Here is a 16799-nt window from a genome sequence, read left to right as displayed (position 1 = left end):
AGGAGAAAGTGTCCAGGCTGGACAGAGTTATTGCTGAGCACAACCGGTTCTCCCAGGGTGTTAAAGAACTGCAGGACTGGATGTCAGATGCAGTTCACATGCTGGATTCCTACTGCCTCCCCACGTCAGATAAAAGTGTGCTGGATGGCAGAATGCTCAAGCTGGAGGTGTGTATACGCGCATTGCCTCTTCTCGAGTCTTTGTGAGCCTGGCATGACTATGTGGTCCTCTGTCTATCTGAGATGTCTAGATGCTCTGTGCATGGTGTCTCCTTACACAACACGCTCATCCCTAAGCATTAGCCATTCATTTCAACCCCAACACATTCATCCACGGACACTATTAAAAAATAAAATAACACACAAATGTGGTGATTTGTGATCAAGAAGCCAGCTTCAAATTCCATCACAGACACGTAAATTCTGGGGAGATATTTTGGTGGGACATTTAATTCATTTATTCAATTTACTTTTCTGCCTGTGTCATTTAGTTGACTCTTCCCCCATCTTGAAATAATCAATTCTACAATTTTATAATTTTGTACTTGTAATGATAATAATTGATCTTTGTCCATCCATCTCCCCCTCATAACTTCAGTGCCTAGACTGGTACTCTTTTTGGACACCAAGGGATCAAAAGGGAATATAAATATGAATGAATATGATCTTTGTTCTCCAAAGCTATGTTGTCTGCTACTGAAGTTAACATGTAGGAGATGTTGATGTCAGATGATGGTGGTGGTGGTGGTGGTGGTTTTGGTGTGTGGGTTATAGATACACACAGGAATGGAACAGTGTAGGAGAGATGGGATTGAGCATTGGAGGTTTAGGAAGTCTAATACCTAACTCAAGCTTTTAGGAATGATGGGTGGATGGGCTGGTGAGATGGTTCAGTGTGTGAAGAAGGCTCTTTCCATCATTAAACCCCGAGCCCAGTTCTTGAGACCACATGGTATAAGGACAGAGCCAACTCTTCCAACTTGCCCTCTCTCTGCATGGTCTGCCTGCCTGCCTGTCTGTCTGTTCCCCTCCCTCCCTCCATTTCTCTCTTCCTCCCATCCCCCCATCCCCCTCCCTCCATTTTTCTCCCCAACCCATCCTCCTTCTATAAAAAGTAAATGCTTTTTTTTTTTTGAAAGAGGGAATGTCCTGGTACAGATGACTGGGTGGAGATTTGAGGGAGATGATGGTGATAGATGGAGGTTTGAGGGAGATAAATATGGGATTGCAAGCTAGAGGGAAGAACCAGTTTGGTAGCTGAGGGCAAGCTTGCTATTCCTTCCTGACCAGGCAGGCACAGGACCACTCTAGGCTCAGCTGAGCTGCAAAAGGTGTCAACCATAGGATAAGAAGGGAGCAGAAGGTTTGCATCTTGACAGATACTACCTCTCTGGCAACTTTGGATTTTAAATTTCCTTTTCTTGCTACAAAGAATAATGCCCGTGAACACCTTGATCCACATGTCCCATTTCCATGAGGAGCCTATACTAGATACATACAAGCTTTCTGTCCTGAGAACTTTGAGAGTCCAGGGATATATATCCCCAGCCCAGTTAAACCAGGAAAATGAAATATGGAAAGAAGGAATTAAACAGAGAAGACTCAGGACTAGAATGCAAAGGCTACGCAGATACCTGAAAGTCTTCAGGGCCTCTCAACTATGTGGCAAGCCAAGGATATTAAATCTATAAATATGAAGGCTTCTGTATTTGATTTTTGCTGTTGTTTTTTAACAGGCTCTGCTGTCAGTGAGACAGGAAAAAGAGATTCAGATGAAAATGGTTGTGACCCGGGGGGAGTATATTCTGCAGAGTACCTCTCTGGAAGGCAGCGCTGCTGTTCAGCAGCAGCTGCAGGCTGTGAAGGATATGTGGGAATCCCTCTTGTCTGCAGCAATTCGATGTAAGAGGTGAGTGAAGCTCTGTCCGATGCCAGTGAGCCGTGACTGAAAGGCAACAGGATACTCTAGTGGTGGCTGTTTTCCGTCCTAGATTCCTCTTTCCTCCACCCCTTCCTTCTTGCTACTTCCTATTTCCATTCTTTCCTCTCTGCCTCCCTTTCTTACTCTCTTTGTCGTCCCTCCCCCCCCCCCCGTCTCTCCTTATAAGAGCTCTAAAGAGCACAAGAATCTAGAAGGTGCGACCTTAACTCTCAGTTAAGAAATATTGTGCCTATGCTTTGTTGCTGATTGATGCTTAGAAACTAAAGGGTAATAAATATTTCATAAAATGGGGGTATTTTAATTCGGTCCAAGTGATTCACTTGGGAGGATTCTCAAGGAGATACTCATCAAGGACTGAAGGAAAGGAATGTTATCAAACCGGCCCCACAGTGCCCCGTGGGGACTTTTTCTCAGGGTGATCCATGTAGTTTGTTTTTAAAAGATTTATTTATGTATATGAGTACACTGTCACTGTCTTCAGACACACCAGAAGAGGGCATCCAATCCTATTACAGATGGTTGTGAGCTACCATGTGGTTGCTAGAAATTGAACTCATGACCTGGAAGATTAGCCAGTACTCTTAACCTCTGAACCATCTCACCAGCCCCTGACTCCCTGTTGTCTTTTACCTCCAAGTTGTTGTCCCATCTGAGGACAGAGAGTAGAGACACCGGTAAAGAAGCATCCAGGACAACGGAGGGGGTTGTGAGGGCTGTCTATCAGGGGGTGACAGTTCCTTGAAACTCTTTGTTAGCATTGCTCCCAAACTGGGAATACAGCAGGGACCAGGGAACCTTCTCAGCCTGAAAGATCCATTATCCAGAACCAGGGGCAGTGTTCTGCAATAGGAAGTCTGAGGAAACCTGTAAGAGGCCACCGATGGGTATCTGCTGAGGCCTGGTCACAATATGAAAATTAGTCTCAATAATCCACCACATTAACTATGTAATGTGTGTGCTGACTCAGGGAAATACTTATCTGCAAGGGGAATGTTACATTTTCACCTTTAGACCAATTTGGGAAATATTGCCCCATTCTCCATTGTGATTTTATGACTTTTAAATTCCCTGCAGAATGGTCACTTTGCTTATTTTCCCCAAGTTTGTCCTTCCTCTGGCAGTCATTCTCTTCTGTCCTCCCTACTCTGTATAGCTAATGGATTGACCTGGTAGGAATTAGTGTGGTTTCCGACTTGATCTGGACATCCCATCTGGATGACCTTCAGTCTCTCCAAGTGATGGTGTCCCCTGGGCCCTCTAGAGGTCGTGTTCACTCCCACTTTGAAGCTTCGGTTTAAATGGACCCTGCTCTCTGAGGCTACTTTCATCAGAAATTTAGAGTGGGATTTGGTAAACCCAGGCTAGCTAGCTATCCCAGGCTCTGGACACTCTGCTGGCTACAGGGGATTGAATGCACATGATAGACATCAGAGCCATACGGATGCTCAGATTAGGTAACTGACGTGTTTCCAACCCTTTGCAGTCAGCTGGAAGGAGCACTCTCAAAGTGGACAAGTTATCAGGATGACGTGCGGCAGTTCTCCAGCTGGATGGACAGTGTGGAAGTCAACCTGACAGAATTGGAAAAACAGCACACAGAGCTACGGGAGAAAGTAACTGCTCTGGGAAAAGCCAAGGTTCGAACTGGATTACACCTGTTTTGCATTCTAGCGTAAACTTCAGGCAAAACTGTGGTCACCTATGCACCAGGAATGCACACACGGGGAAATTAAACCTCATGCCATAATTTCTAATAACTTTCTAAAGTAGGATGTTATTTGTAGTTATTTAACACAGGACCAAAATTTTTCTTTTCCAGGATAACCCTATACACAGATGTTTTATAACACAGGCCATTTAAAATTTATCTCCTCTTAACGTCAGAAGTAAATGCACTTTCTTTTTCTTATATTCTTTTCATTACCACTGTTTTTTTCTTGGGCTTTTTTGTTTTGTTTTGTTTTACCTACGCGCTCACTCACCATCAATGCTGGATATTAAAACCAAGGCCCTTGCATGCCAGTCAAGCGCTGAACCACTGAGCTAAACTGTGGGCCCTATATTAGTACTTTTGTATAGTTTTGGTTCAACATCATATGAATATAGTACTACATGAAAAGATTTTAAAATATGTAAAGTTTTAAAACTCTCCCTTTGAAGTATATTCAAACGCAATCATGCTGAAGCCCTTTGCTGGGTAGCACACCTCCCTCCAGGGCATGCTCATTGCAATAATATGTCCTGAGCTGAGTTTACTATAGTCTGCATGGAAATCCTTCAAGCTCTTGATTCCTGCCTATTTGCCCCATTTCATAGGGATCATCTTAAGATGGCCCCACCCCTCCCCTCAGGACCCTCCCTTTCATCTCCATATTATTACATAGTCCCTGGCAATCTGTCTGCTTCGCCTAAATGCTAAAGCTCCTAATTCTCTTCTTGCTTCTTGTTGATCAGTGGCTGCTCTAGTCCTGTAAAGGTGAACATCTCACTTCCCTAAGAGCCCCTCATTGGTCTCTCCCCCATTTTTTGAGATGGGGGGGGGTCCTTGTGTAGCCCTGGTTGCCCCAGAACTCACTCTGTAGACTAGGCTGGCCTTGAACTCACAGAGATTCTCCTGCCTCTGCCTCCTAGTATTGGGATTAAAGATGCTCCCCACAATTTATAGTGTAACACTGAGCCCCTTCCGGAGTTTGTAAGATAGCAAGCAAAGGGATATGTATACTCACTAATAAGGGATATGTATACTCACTAAAAGGGATATGTATACTCACTAATAAGTATTTAAGTAAATAATTGTAACTAGGAGATATCACAGTAAAAGGAGATATCACAATGATATTGCATGGTGTGAGACACTAATTTGGAAAGAGTTAACATAGATTGTTTGGGATCAGGGAAGAGGAATAAGACAGATATTTCTGAAACAGAAGACAGGTAGACAGTACCCTAAATGATTGAGAACAACGTGTAGTCTGGAAAGAATCAAACATGGAATTCTATCATGTCAATAGGCTGAGGAAGAAAAGGTTCTAGTGCATTGTGGGATGGAGATTGCTGGATAGCAGTGGAGGCTGCTAGGAGGTGATCTGGGGGAAGTTACAGGCACTGTCTCTTGCACTGTGTTCAGGCCTCCAGCAAACTCTATATCCCAGCTTTCCATAATCTTTCTCTCAGATTTTACCTCTGAGAATCTCCTGTTAAAATCCGATTGAAAGTTAAGAGTGGCCTGGAGTAGATATTAAGAACAAGAGACTCCTTCCAATGTTCTAGAGTGGCTATTTGAAAGGGAGATGGGAGGGGTGGCATTTACTGTTTTAAAAAATGGCTGAGGAAGAAAGCTTGATGATACAGAACAGTGATAGAGTGGAAATCAGGAGGCCATTCCTAGATATAAGAAATTTGAAATATTTAAGAAGAAATAGAAAGTATATAATTGGGAGTTGAAGTCTCAGAGACATTATGGACCAGATCTGAAAATACACTGAAACATTATATGAATATTTTTTTAGATGTGCACACACATGTGAATGGATGGATAGAGAAAGATCATTTGTCACCAGTACAGTGAAAAGACATTAATGTGCCCAAGATCATTGTTGTGCTTGTGCATGAGTTATTCATTTTGTCGTTTTTTTCTATTGTTCTCTAGTTATTAAATGAGGAGGTGTTGAGTCACAGCAGCCTGCTGGAAACCATTGAACTCAAGAGGGCAGCCATGACAGAGCATTATGTCACCCAGTTAGAACTGCAGGATCTGCAGGAAAGGCACCAAGCCCTCAAAGAGAAGGCCAAGGTATGGCTGGCCAGGGTCCTGGACTCACCCAGGACTGATGGATGACCTCATGAAAACAGAGTAAAACAAGCTAAATGAACCTTAGTATTTTAAAAATATCATTAGCAAAATCAAATACAACTCAAAACATTATTTGTATCTGAAAATTAAGGTGGCAAGATAGTTCTCAACCAAAACCAAAACCCAACTGGAAATGTAACATTTTCACAAAACTTGGAGAGATCTTTGTATTGAAAACTCCTAAGTTCTGTCTGGCTATGGGAGTTTAATAAAGCAGAAAACAATCGCCTTGTAGCCTTTGCCATTTGTCACCAAGGCTTCCCAAGGAAAAGAACAACACCTCTTAGGAGCATATTCTACTTTATTAGAATTCATTAGAAGTTCGGAAAAATAAATCTTCCAACTCCAAATTCTCATTTAAGACACAATGTAAACATTTCCGTTTTTACTGCTAACTATAGTGACTTTTTAAGAAAAGTAACCTTACTTCGCTTTTAGTATGTCCATCTAATGTTCCATTAAAAACTCACAGTTCAAGTAGTTAATTCAAAATGGTCTTTGAGATCTTTCCAGAATTAAATATTTGTTTCTCTCTTTTGTTATGTTTTTTTTCTAGAGAGAGAGATAAAGAGAGAAATACTGTCTTTTCTTTTGTTCATTTTTTATTAGTTCTTTGAGAATTTTGTATACTACATTTTGAATGTATTTGCCCCATCCCCATCCTTCCTATTAGCCCCCATTTGTGTTCTCTTTTTGTATAGGAAATTTAAAGGTTCTTTTCAAAAGGTGATTATTCATGTTCTGATGATTTAATAATTATGCTTTTCTAAAACTTCAAAAGTGCAGCTGACAAGATGTTTCAGCAAGCAAAAGTTCTTGTCACTGAACCTGACAATTTGAATTTGATCCAGATCCCAAAGTTGGAAGGAGAGAACTGACTGGAAAAATTGTCCTCTGGCTACACACACACACACACACACACACACACACACATACACAAATAAATAAGCATAAAAAAGATTAAACTCCAAAAGTGAATTCTGCATTAAGTGATAATGTTTCTTTCTTACTCATGTTAAATGCCGATGACAGGAAGCAGTGACAAAATTGGAAAAGCTGGTCCGCCTTCATCAAGAGTATCAGAGAGACCTAAAGGCATTTGAAAGTTGGCTGGAGCAAGAACAAGAGAAACTTGACCGATGTTCAGTGCATGAGGGTGACACCAATGCCCATGAGACAATGTTGCGAGATCTTCAGGTAATTCTATCAGAACCAAAGGGTTCCTTCCTATGAAAAAGAAGTGATTATTTCAAGTGATGGGAAATTAATGTGACCTCCTGCAGAGAGCTGATATACATTCAGTTAAGGTGAGGCTCTGTCTGGAACATCCTCGTTCCTATCACTTGTTGGGCAACTTAAACCAACAAACCAGCTTTTGGAGGACTTGTTCAGCTACCAGGGTAGCCTCTGACAGCAGTAGTTACTGATCTAGTGCTCAAGGCTGACTGACCCGCCCACCTCTTACTCTCAAGAAGACGGTTTCAGATGAAGGATAAAAGAGCAAAACCCAACAAAACGTGGCAGGCCCTGGGTGAAACCGAGAGCACACTCTGTAGCCACCTCTTGCACTCCTGAGCATCTAGGGCTTGGCTCAGAGTTCTTGAAGAAGAAATCAGAGAGGCTAAGAGATGTGGGAATGCTCTGGACAGTGGGCTGTAGCCCAAGTCAAGACATCAGAGAGAGTGGGTATGGTGGTCATAGCCCATATCCTTACTCCCTCGTGTAGTTCTGAGGCACCCAACACAAAGCAGATACAACACAAGCTAGAGCACATAAAACACATAAAGATGGCTTGGGTATTAATTCCAGCCACTGAGGAATTTACAATTTAGTGACGAAAACAAACCCCTGAGGAGATTATTGTAAACAGTGGGGTAAGGACAGTAATAGACAGTAATAGACTAATGCAAGGACCCTTGTGGCACCACTGAAAACTTAATCATCCACACCTGCAGAGTAGATAGGGCTTAGGGAGGTCTCCATGAAAAGGCTAGTAGGAGCAGACAACCAAGAATTGCAAAAGACTGATAAGACAACCCCACCACCACCACTATGTCCCACTAGGGAGGGTATTGGGATTTCTTAACATGGTGTTAAACCCAAATAGAATCAGCTGAAGACTAGCAAACTGTCCTTATAGCTAGAGCAAGGTAGGAAGAGTAGAGACTCTCAAGGATATCCCGGTGTAGACAACTCCCATGACCTGCTGAGTTTCAAGAAGTGTTGCATAATGCCAAGTGAACAGGTGAAGGTTAGGAATCTTAGACTCTAATTCTCCATGGGACCTGCTGCTAGGTGACTTCAGACAGTAAAGAACCTAATCTCATCCAGTTTCCATCACACAGTTGTGAGAACTCAGTGAGGAGACTCTCTATCTTGTTTAAATATCTGACCTAGTCACAAGATCAATAAATACTAGAAGTTATGCAAGTTACAATTTCATTAACTGACCTAATGGCTCATCTATCCTGCCCTAGAATAATATTCTAATCTATGAGACCTTATAGGTTTGGCTGTTGCTCTGTGTGTGTGTGTGTACACATGCATGTGTATATGCATGTTGTTATTGTTTAAGACAGGGTCGTGGTGTACAGCCCAGTCTAGCCTTAAACTCAGGATATTCCTCTCGGTCTCAAGAGTACAGGCTTGTGACACCCAACAGCTGTTACCATTCACTTGTGAGCAGTTGACTTTGTTGCTTTAAATAGCCCTCTTCCCACTTCCAGACACCCAGGTAAGCAAATGCTGAGCTCTTTGTGTTGTTGTGTAGGAGCTGAGCAAGCTCCTGCCTAGATGTTTCTCTTGGTTTTGGTCAATTCAGTCAGATGAGCCTGGCTCAAGCCTCACTCCAGGCCCTTACTTCCCATGTGTCTCTTCTACACTGTCTGATCTGAGTCTCCACAAATGCTGAAGAGGAAGGTGTGTGGCATCTATCTATCTTAAGCTGCTTAGAGATTGGTAATCCTCCTGCCTCTGTCTCTTGTGAATACTGAGCTCACATATGTATACAGTGGCATGAGCTTTGTTCTATTGGCTTTTCATTTGTTTGTATGGTACTAGGGATGGAAAGTCAGGGTTTTGCATGCTGGGCATGTACCTTGTTGACCTGAATGGATATCCCTGTTACTACATTTTGACTGACTGTGTGGCTGCCATTAACATTCATGGTGTGATTGTTTTTACATGGTGATTTCTACTGCAGATAATCATATCATTCACCAACATGAATTCATATCTTATGAATAGAATTTAAAGTATATACCATTTTGCCAGAATATTTAAGAATATGATATTTTTATAAAAAGCAACACATGCTACTTGTTTAGGGTGAGTCTTCAAGGCACATACCGTGGTCTAGGGCATATATCTGCATTGGAAACAGCCAGTATGTAGTGTAGTGCCTCAGCCTCTCAGGTCTCGATGCCTACTAAAGGCACTGGTCCAAGTTTTCTGGGCTACCACATTCCCTAGATTATAGTCCTGGAAGAGGACTCCCACCAGTTAGCACAAAAAGGCTCCCCATCCTTTCTCAGCAGGGATTAGAGCCCCAGTTAATGCCAAAGCCACCAGCCTTGAATGCTTGTCTAAGAAGATTCGGAGCTATAATAAGCCTACATTATTGTTTTATGCAACAGTGATTTTTTTTTCATGACTACTTTTGCCTATAGGCTGAAAAAAAAAACAAATAAATTTCAGAAACTTAATTGGGGAATTGTTCTGTTAATTGGGAGATTATCAGGATCTTTCTGTAGAGTTAGGAAAGCAACATTCAGTGTTAGGTATGCATTTTCTTTTCTTTTAGTTTTTAGAGATTTTTAAAATATATTTTTATGAGTACACTGTAGCTGTCTTCAGACACATCAGTAGAGGGCATCAGATCCCATTTCAGATGGTTGTGAGCCACCATGTGATTGCTGGGAATTAAACTCAGGACCTCTGGAAGAGTAGTCAGTGCTCTTAACTGCTGAGCCATCTCTCCAGCTGCTGCCCTTCTTCTGATCTCTCATATCCACCCTGCCCCTGTCTGGGTACCTAGAAATTAAATTCTGGCACACAGGTTTAAAGACCCCTGAGCGTCCATAGGGGTTTCGTTGGAAGGGCTCTCTGTATGCATTTTCTTAATAGGGCAAAATAAGATCACATTTGTCTAATGTGAACTCCAGGCTGGAGCACCTGGCTCAGCTGAGACACGCTGACTGGTGTGAACTGCCAGTGAGACACTATGCCCATTCCCTTTCCCTGCAGGAGCTTCAAGTGCGGTGCGCAGAGGGTCAGGCCCTGCTAAACTCAGTTCTTCACACCAGGGAGGATGTGATCCTGTCAGGCCTCCCCCAGGCGGAAGACAGAGTGCTGGAGTCTCTTCGTCAGGACTGGCAGGTTTACCAGCACAGGCTGGCTGAGGCCCGGACGCAGTTCAACAATGTTGTAAACAAACTGAGGCTGATGGAGCAGAAGTTCCAGCAAGCTGACGAATGGCTCAAAAGAATGGAGGAGAAAATTAATTTCAGGAGCGAATGCCAGAGCAGCCGATCCGACAAGGAGATCCAGTTGCTTCAGCTGAAGGTGCAACTCAGGGGAATTCCTGAACCCTGTCAAAGCAAGTTCCTTCCCATAGTTCATTCATTTCCCGAAGACTCTTCGGACCTATGCCTTCTGAGTTCTCGCCATGTTTATCTAGAACATCTAAAGTAAATGAAATGGCTCTCTTTTTTTTTTTTTTTTCTTTTTTTGTAATGAACTTCTTAGGTTCGTCTTTAACAGAATGTGGCTCCATGCTGGGCCAGTGAGATGGATCAACAGGTAAAACCGCTTGTTGTAGGTCCCTAATAGCCTGAGCTTGGTCCCCAGGACCCACATCAGAAAGACAGAACCACCTTAAAGTGTCCTCTGACCTCCACACATGTTGCAGGCACACACATGTTAGTAATCTATTTTTAAAATTATTTTTTAAAAAAAATACAATTTTGTGAAACTACTGCATTTACTTCTCATGTCTACTGCCACACTTTTATAAAAATATATAAATGACAATTTTTTTACAGTGATGGTGTGATAAGAAAGGGCTATAATATAGTCCCTTAAATTAATAACTCATAATTAGTTTCATTCTAATTTTTAGTTGTTCCCATATCCAAAATGATACATAGGCCTTGGTGGTTAGTTTTCATTATTTTACCATTTTAAAATCAATTAAACTGCAAGGGGAGCCTTGAAATGCCCTTCTTAAAGAAACAGGCATTTGAACCAAAGTATAAAATGCTGAGAAAAATACCCAGAGTCATAAGTATTCAATTGCTATTGCACTGTTGTGACATGACTTTCCACAAAGATTATATTTGATACTCTTTCAAAACTGCATCTCAGGATAGATATACTCACAAACACAGGCAGAAATCATATTCTCTCCAGAAGATCCATTCACTATTCGCCTTATTTAAGAATGCCAGGTCTGAGTTTCCTTCTCTCTGGTTTCGTACATCCTTTCAGAAGTGGCACGAAGACCTGTCAGCACACAGAGATGAGGTTGAGGAGGTGGGAACCAGAGCCCAGGGGATCCTGGATGAGACTCACATAAGCAGTAGGATGGGCTGCCAAGCCACCCAGCTGACTTCCCGGTACCAGGCCCTGCTGCTCCAAGTGCTGGTGAGCTGCCCACCCCTGCCCCCTGCCTACAAGGGACAGCCACCATCATGAACCAAAGTGGTCTTTCCAACTTCAGCTGAAGATGCCCATGGTCCACAGAGGCCCGGGCCTAGGGCTTTCATCTGCAGTTCAATCTTCTCTTTACTTTCACAGGAGCAAATAAAATTCTTAGAAGAGGAACTGCAGTGTCTGGAGGAGACAGAATCATCCCTCAGTTCCTATTCAGACTGGTACGGCTCCACTCATAAAAACTTCAAGAACGTGGCTACCAAAATCGATAAAGTCGATGAATCCATGATGGGGAAAAAATTGAAGACATTGGAGGTAGGCCTGCATCCTCTGGCTTGCCTCCTCTCTCCCCTCCTCCTCTGGGACCCTGCCCCCCACCTCCCCCTTCCCCAACCCCGGCACCGTGTAGATCTAGAAGCATGTGTGCTCTTTCTGACTCCAAGTGATTGATGACATTCAGCTCAGTCATTTAATCCAAATATGTTTAAACATGCTTTAAGGCTAAAGCTGGTTCCGCTTAAGTGTGATGGCTCACCATCCGAATGGCCTATGTGCAGCTGTTCTCCTGGCCTCGGTGACACAAAGCCTGGCAGTGAACTTTTAAAACTGCTCTTACTACAACTCAGTGCATTAGCAGGGAGTTTTCTGGGGATAAGAGACACATCAGGTTCCTTTTGAAGTTTCTGACTTGGAAATGATGTATTGATCAATACATAAATCCTCTGCTGAATTAAAGCAGGGAGCTTTAGATTCCTTGATATGTCCAGCCTGGAAGTGAACGTTAAGGACATAGAGAATGACTTCAGATAGAACCTGGAAACTTTTCTTTACAGGAAATAAGATCCTCTCTGCATTTGCTGAACACTCGCACTCTCTCATGACTGGTTTTATGTCCACTTGACACAAGCTAGAGTCATCTGAGAGGAGGGAACCTTGGTGGAGAAAATGCCTCCATAAGATTGGGCTGTAGGCAAGGCTGTAGGACATTTTCTTAATTAGTGATTGACAGGGGAGAGCCCAGCCCAATGTGGGCAGTGCCATGCTGGACTGGTAGTTCTGAGTTCTATAAGAAAGCCAACTGAGCATCAGTTGCTGCCTCCCGGTTCCTGCCCTCACTGGTTCCAATGACGAACTGTTGTATGGAACTGTGGGTCAGGTAAACCCTTGCCTCCCCAAGTCACTTTTGGTTATGGTGTTTCATCACAGCAATAGTAACCCACTTTTTTCTCAGGTTTTATTAAAAGACATGGAGAAGGGCCACAGTTTGTTGAAATCAGCTCGAGAGAAAGGGGAGAGGGCAGTGAAATTCCTGGAGGAGCATGAGGCTGAAGCACTAAGAAAGGAGATCCATACCTACATGGAGCAGCTGAAGAACTTGACGAGCACCGTCCGGAAGGAGTGCATGAGCCTGGAGAAAGGCCTTCACTTGGCCAAAGAGTTCTCAGATAAATACAAAGTACTGACCCAGTGGACGGCAGAATACCAGGAGATCCTGTGCACACCCGAAGAACCCAAAATGGAGCTATATGAGAAAAAAGCACAGCTATCCAAATACAAGGTAGTGCCTTGCTAACCCCTGACGCGTGTGTGCGCGAGTCAGGCAGGGACCGAATGGGAGAGGCCTTACTCTTGAAGTGCTGAATCGTACCCATCTGTATTCTCTCTGCTGATGACTTCGGAAGCCATATTTGGCTAAATGTCCTGCTTCGGCATTACTTTCCTACTAGAGACCGATATTCAACAGTTGATATAATCAATCAACAGACACCTTTATGGTGCAGATAAATATGGATCTTCTCAAGGGAATTTAACCCCCAACCTGAAAGTCTCATGTGGCTGGAAGTTACTAGGAATGGGAGAATTACAAAATCATAAGCTTCAAAATATTAGGAGATATTTTTGCAACTCTTTTTCCTGTAACTTGACTCCATGTTTCTCAGACGTAACCTTTGTCGCTCATAACACATCTAACCCATCTTGTCACATCTGCCTTTTTTTTTTCTTTTTCTTTTGGTTTCCCCAGTATTCTTTCTATCTGACCTACAGCAAATAAAAAATGAAATAGTAAAATTTAAAGACAAAAATTTTAACTGACCAATCATAGGTAAACACCAGAGAATTTAGTTCCTGAAGGAATAGTAACACGCTCTATAGATCTAGAAGAGATATAAAAAAGGTAGAGAAAGTTATAGATTCATCTATTCAGACTTTCAAAATAATCACCAAAGCTGGCGTCCATTCACAGGTGACAGAGTGTCATGGATGACTTATGCTTCCCTGCTCACTGGAAAAGTGTATCATAGATATCAAGATAGACATGAACATACATAGATAAATATACACATACACACAAGTATCCACCTATCCATCCGTGTGTGTGTGTGTGTGTGTGTATACAGATACATACAGACACACCATACAGGTACACACATAGACACACAGACACACACACACACAATTCATGGCTCAGTACCTTCACAGCTGGCTCACTCAACACTGCTTCTGAGGAAGTGTGTGGTGTTTCTAGCTACTCTACTGTGCCTTGACCTCCCCACCAGGTCTGGCACCTTGTCATTGAAGATGACATAAATAAGAAATATTTCTTCACCTTCCCCAATTCATATCAAAGCCCAGCAGAGTTAAGTGTGCCTTGAGCTTGTCTCAGCAAGTGCACTGCCAGACATTTTCAACATAAGGCCATCTCTAACCCAATTCACAACAGACACCATGACCTCTGAACTCGGAGATGGTCATTCACATGGCTTTTTGTTGACATTTGTCTCTGCTGAATGTAGTGAAGTGGGAGGCAGAAATATGAGCTGTGTTCAATTTAGCTAAATGAAATGTTTTTCTCTATGTTCTTCTCCTCCATGAGAGGCCATTCCATGTTTTGCTTTCCTCTGTATTCTATTTAAAACTAGCGTAGCTCTGCTGAGATGTATGTTGTCCTTTAGTGCTTGGGACTTTTTGGTTGAATAAATATTTACCAGGGCCTTCTTGAGGTGGGTGGTATCATGTCTGCCACAGGCACTGTGTATTTTCTTCCTGTTCATCTGGGTGAGATGACTGTTTCCCCCCGTTTTGTCTCTGTGATTCAAGTCACTACAACAAATGGTGCTGTCCCACGAGCCATCCGTGATCTCAGTGCAAGAGAAGAGTGAGGCGCTTCTGGAACTGGTACAGGATCAGAGCTTAAAGGACAAAATACAAAAACTTCAAAGTGACTTCCAGGACCTCTGCAGCATAGTAAAGGTGAGGAGGTAGCAGCTGTAAGCACTGGCTCCCCAGGATGAAGCCTGGCTTCTTCCTCTCTGCCACAGACTCTTGAGGGCTGGCATACATAAGAGAAACATTTAATAGCATTGTGGCTGATTTTTCCCCATTCTCCATGAGTTTCTACTTAGTTACTTTCCTATTAGATGCTGGAGGTGGAGCCCATGGCTTTGAATGTATTAATCATACACTCCACCCCTGAACTGTCCCCCAGCTCAATCCTGGTAGTTTTCTGGTACAATGCACTCTGCCTAGCTTACTAATTATCCTATAATTCCTTACATATAACACAATACTTTAGTAGGTTTTGGGCTCAAAAGTCAACTCTGACATGTACCTGGTTTTGCAGGAGCGGGTCTTCAGTCTGGAAGCAAAAGTCAGAGACCATGAAGACTACAACACTGAGCTCCAAGAGGTAGAGAAGTGGCTGCTTCAGATGTCTGGCCGGCTGGTGGCGCCTGATCTTTTAGAGATGAGCAGCCTAGAGACCATCACTCAGCAGCTTGCCCATCATAAGGTACAGCTAATCTCACCACAGGGCGGCTATGATTGCCCTACCTCTGTGTGTGTGTGTGTGTACACGCATGTGCATGTACATGCACATGTATGCATGTATGTATATATGCATGTGTGTGCATGTTTATGTGCATATGAGTGTGTTCAAGTGAAGCTCTGAATTATGACCGCTTTGAGAACCTGGTGGGAGTTTCAAGTGCAGCTGACAAAGGAGAGCTATATTAGGGTTTCTATTGCTATGAAAAGACACCATTAACACAACTCTTACAAAGGAAAACGTTGAATTGGGGCTGCCTTGCAATGTCAAGGGTTTAACCCATTGTCGACATGGTGGGAAGCATGGCAGCATTCAGGCAGACGTGGTGCAGGAGTGGGAGCTGAGGGTTCTCCATCCAGTTCAGCAGGCAGCTGAAGAAGACTGAGACACACTGGTCAGACATGAGCATAAGAGACCTCAAGACTTGGCCCACAGTGACAACACTTCTTCCAACAAGGCCACACCTACTCCAACAAGCCTACACCTCCCAATAGTGCTACTTACTCCCTGTGGGCCAAGCATTAACACACATGACACTATGAGGACCATTCCTATTGAAACTACCACAAGAACCATTGAACTAAATACTTGGGAGAATAAAAAATACTCAAATCTTAGCACCAGGCTTCTTAATACATTGCTGTACTTTGATAGATTTTTGCCTCAGAGTTTAGTCTGCATCTATCATTTAGCAAAGGAAGGGATTCCTTTGGCTTTAGAAACACATGCCAAATGTGGAACACAGGGCTAGGAGTCAGTCTACATTCTAGCCCAGCCACACACCTTTCCTATCAGGGGCTTAAGCATCTTTGGAGAAGTTTGTCCTTCTCTTGTCTCACTTCATAACTGTGCTGGAAATCAGGGAATGCCATTCTGTGAACCAGCAAGAGCAACACTGAGAGCAGACTTTCTTATCTTTGTAGCTCTGTATGCTTAGTAACTATGGCATATGGACTATTTTATGGAATGATCTTATGAGATCATTCAGCATGATGTTAATGAGAAATAATTTATCTGTGATGGGATCAATATCTTATGGTGTGCCATGAAAGCCATAAACCTCTTTGTCAGAGGAAACTTTTCCCCTCACAAATAAGGATAGAAAAATACTAATCTTTGATCAGACCTCCCTAAACATTCCAGATCTCTCTTGATTCTGGAAGGTAAGTGGTGTCGTGGATGCTCAGTACATAGATGGGCAATGAGCAACTGTGCTGACATTTTCTATTGGGCTCTAAAGATATACTGTCCTGCTTTGTATCCTACCACTGTGATAAACACCATGACCAAAAGCGACGTGGGGAGAAAAGGAGTTATTTGACCTTACAGCTTATCGTTATCCTTCCTCCACCGTGAAGGAGCAGTACAGGGGTTCAGTGCAGGAGCAGAGGCCATAGAGTAAGCACTGCTTACTGGCTTGCTCAGGTGCCTCCCTGCTCATCTCAGGACCACCTGCCCGAGACTGTCTCTACCTGACAGTGTGCTGGGCGCTCCCACATCAATCATTAGCTTGATTAGATAGATTTG

General features: G+C 43.0%; 1 protein-coding gene across 15 annotated transcripts in view; it reads left to right on the top strand.

Moving 5' to 3' along the window:
* Nucleotides 1-16799, top strand: part of Syne1 (spectrin repeat containing nuclear envelope protein 1) — a 504890-nt gene that overhangs the window by 278356 nt on the left and 209735 nt on the right. For all 15 annotated transcript variants that reach the window (XM_085842609.1, XM_085842616.1, XM_085842617.1 and 12 more), the window contains 11 exons: nucleotides 3-167; nucleotides 1736-1908; nucleotides 3425-3578; nucleotides 5591-5734; nucleotides 6827-6991; nucleotides 10040-10357; nucleotides 11282-11437; nucleotides 11591-11761; nucleotides 12678-13004; nucleotides 14546-14698; nucleotides 15069-15236. In XM_085842609.1, the coding sequence (XP_085698735.1) occupies nucleotides 3-167; nucleotides 1736-1908; nucleotides 3425-3578; nucleotides 5591-5734; nucleotides 6827-6991; nucleotides 10040-10357; nucleotides 11282-11437; nucleotides 11591-11761; nucleotides 12678-13004; nucleotides 14546-14698; nucleotides 15069-15236 (2094 nt within the window). The remainder of the gene's footprint in view (nucleotides 1-2; nucleotides 168-1735; nucleotides 1909-3424; nucleotides 3579-5590; nucleotides 5735-6826; nucleotides 6992-10039; nucleotides 10358-11281; nucleotides 11438-11590; nucleotides 11762-12677; nucleotides 13005-14545; nucleotides 14699-15068; nucleotides 15237-16799) is intronic.

Source organism: Mus caroli, unplaced genomic scaffold, assembly GCF_978045245.1.
Source record: "Mus caroli unplaced genomic scaffold, Mus_caroli_1 scaffold_9, whole genome shotgun sequence".
NCBI lineage: Eukaryota > Metazoa > Chordata > Mammalia > Rodentia > Muridae > Mus > Mus caroli.
Note: the sequence above shows the minus strand (reverse complement) of the source record. Positions and strands in the feature narration are given on the sequence as shown.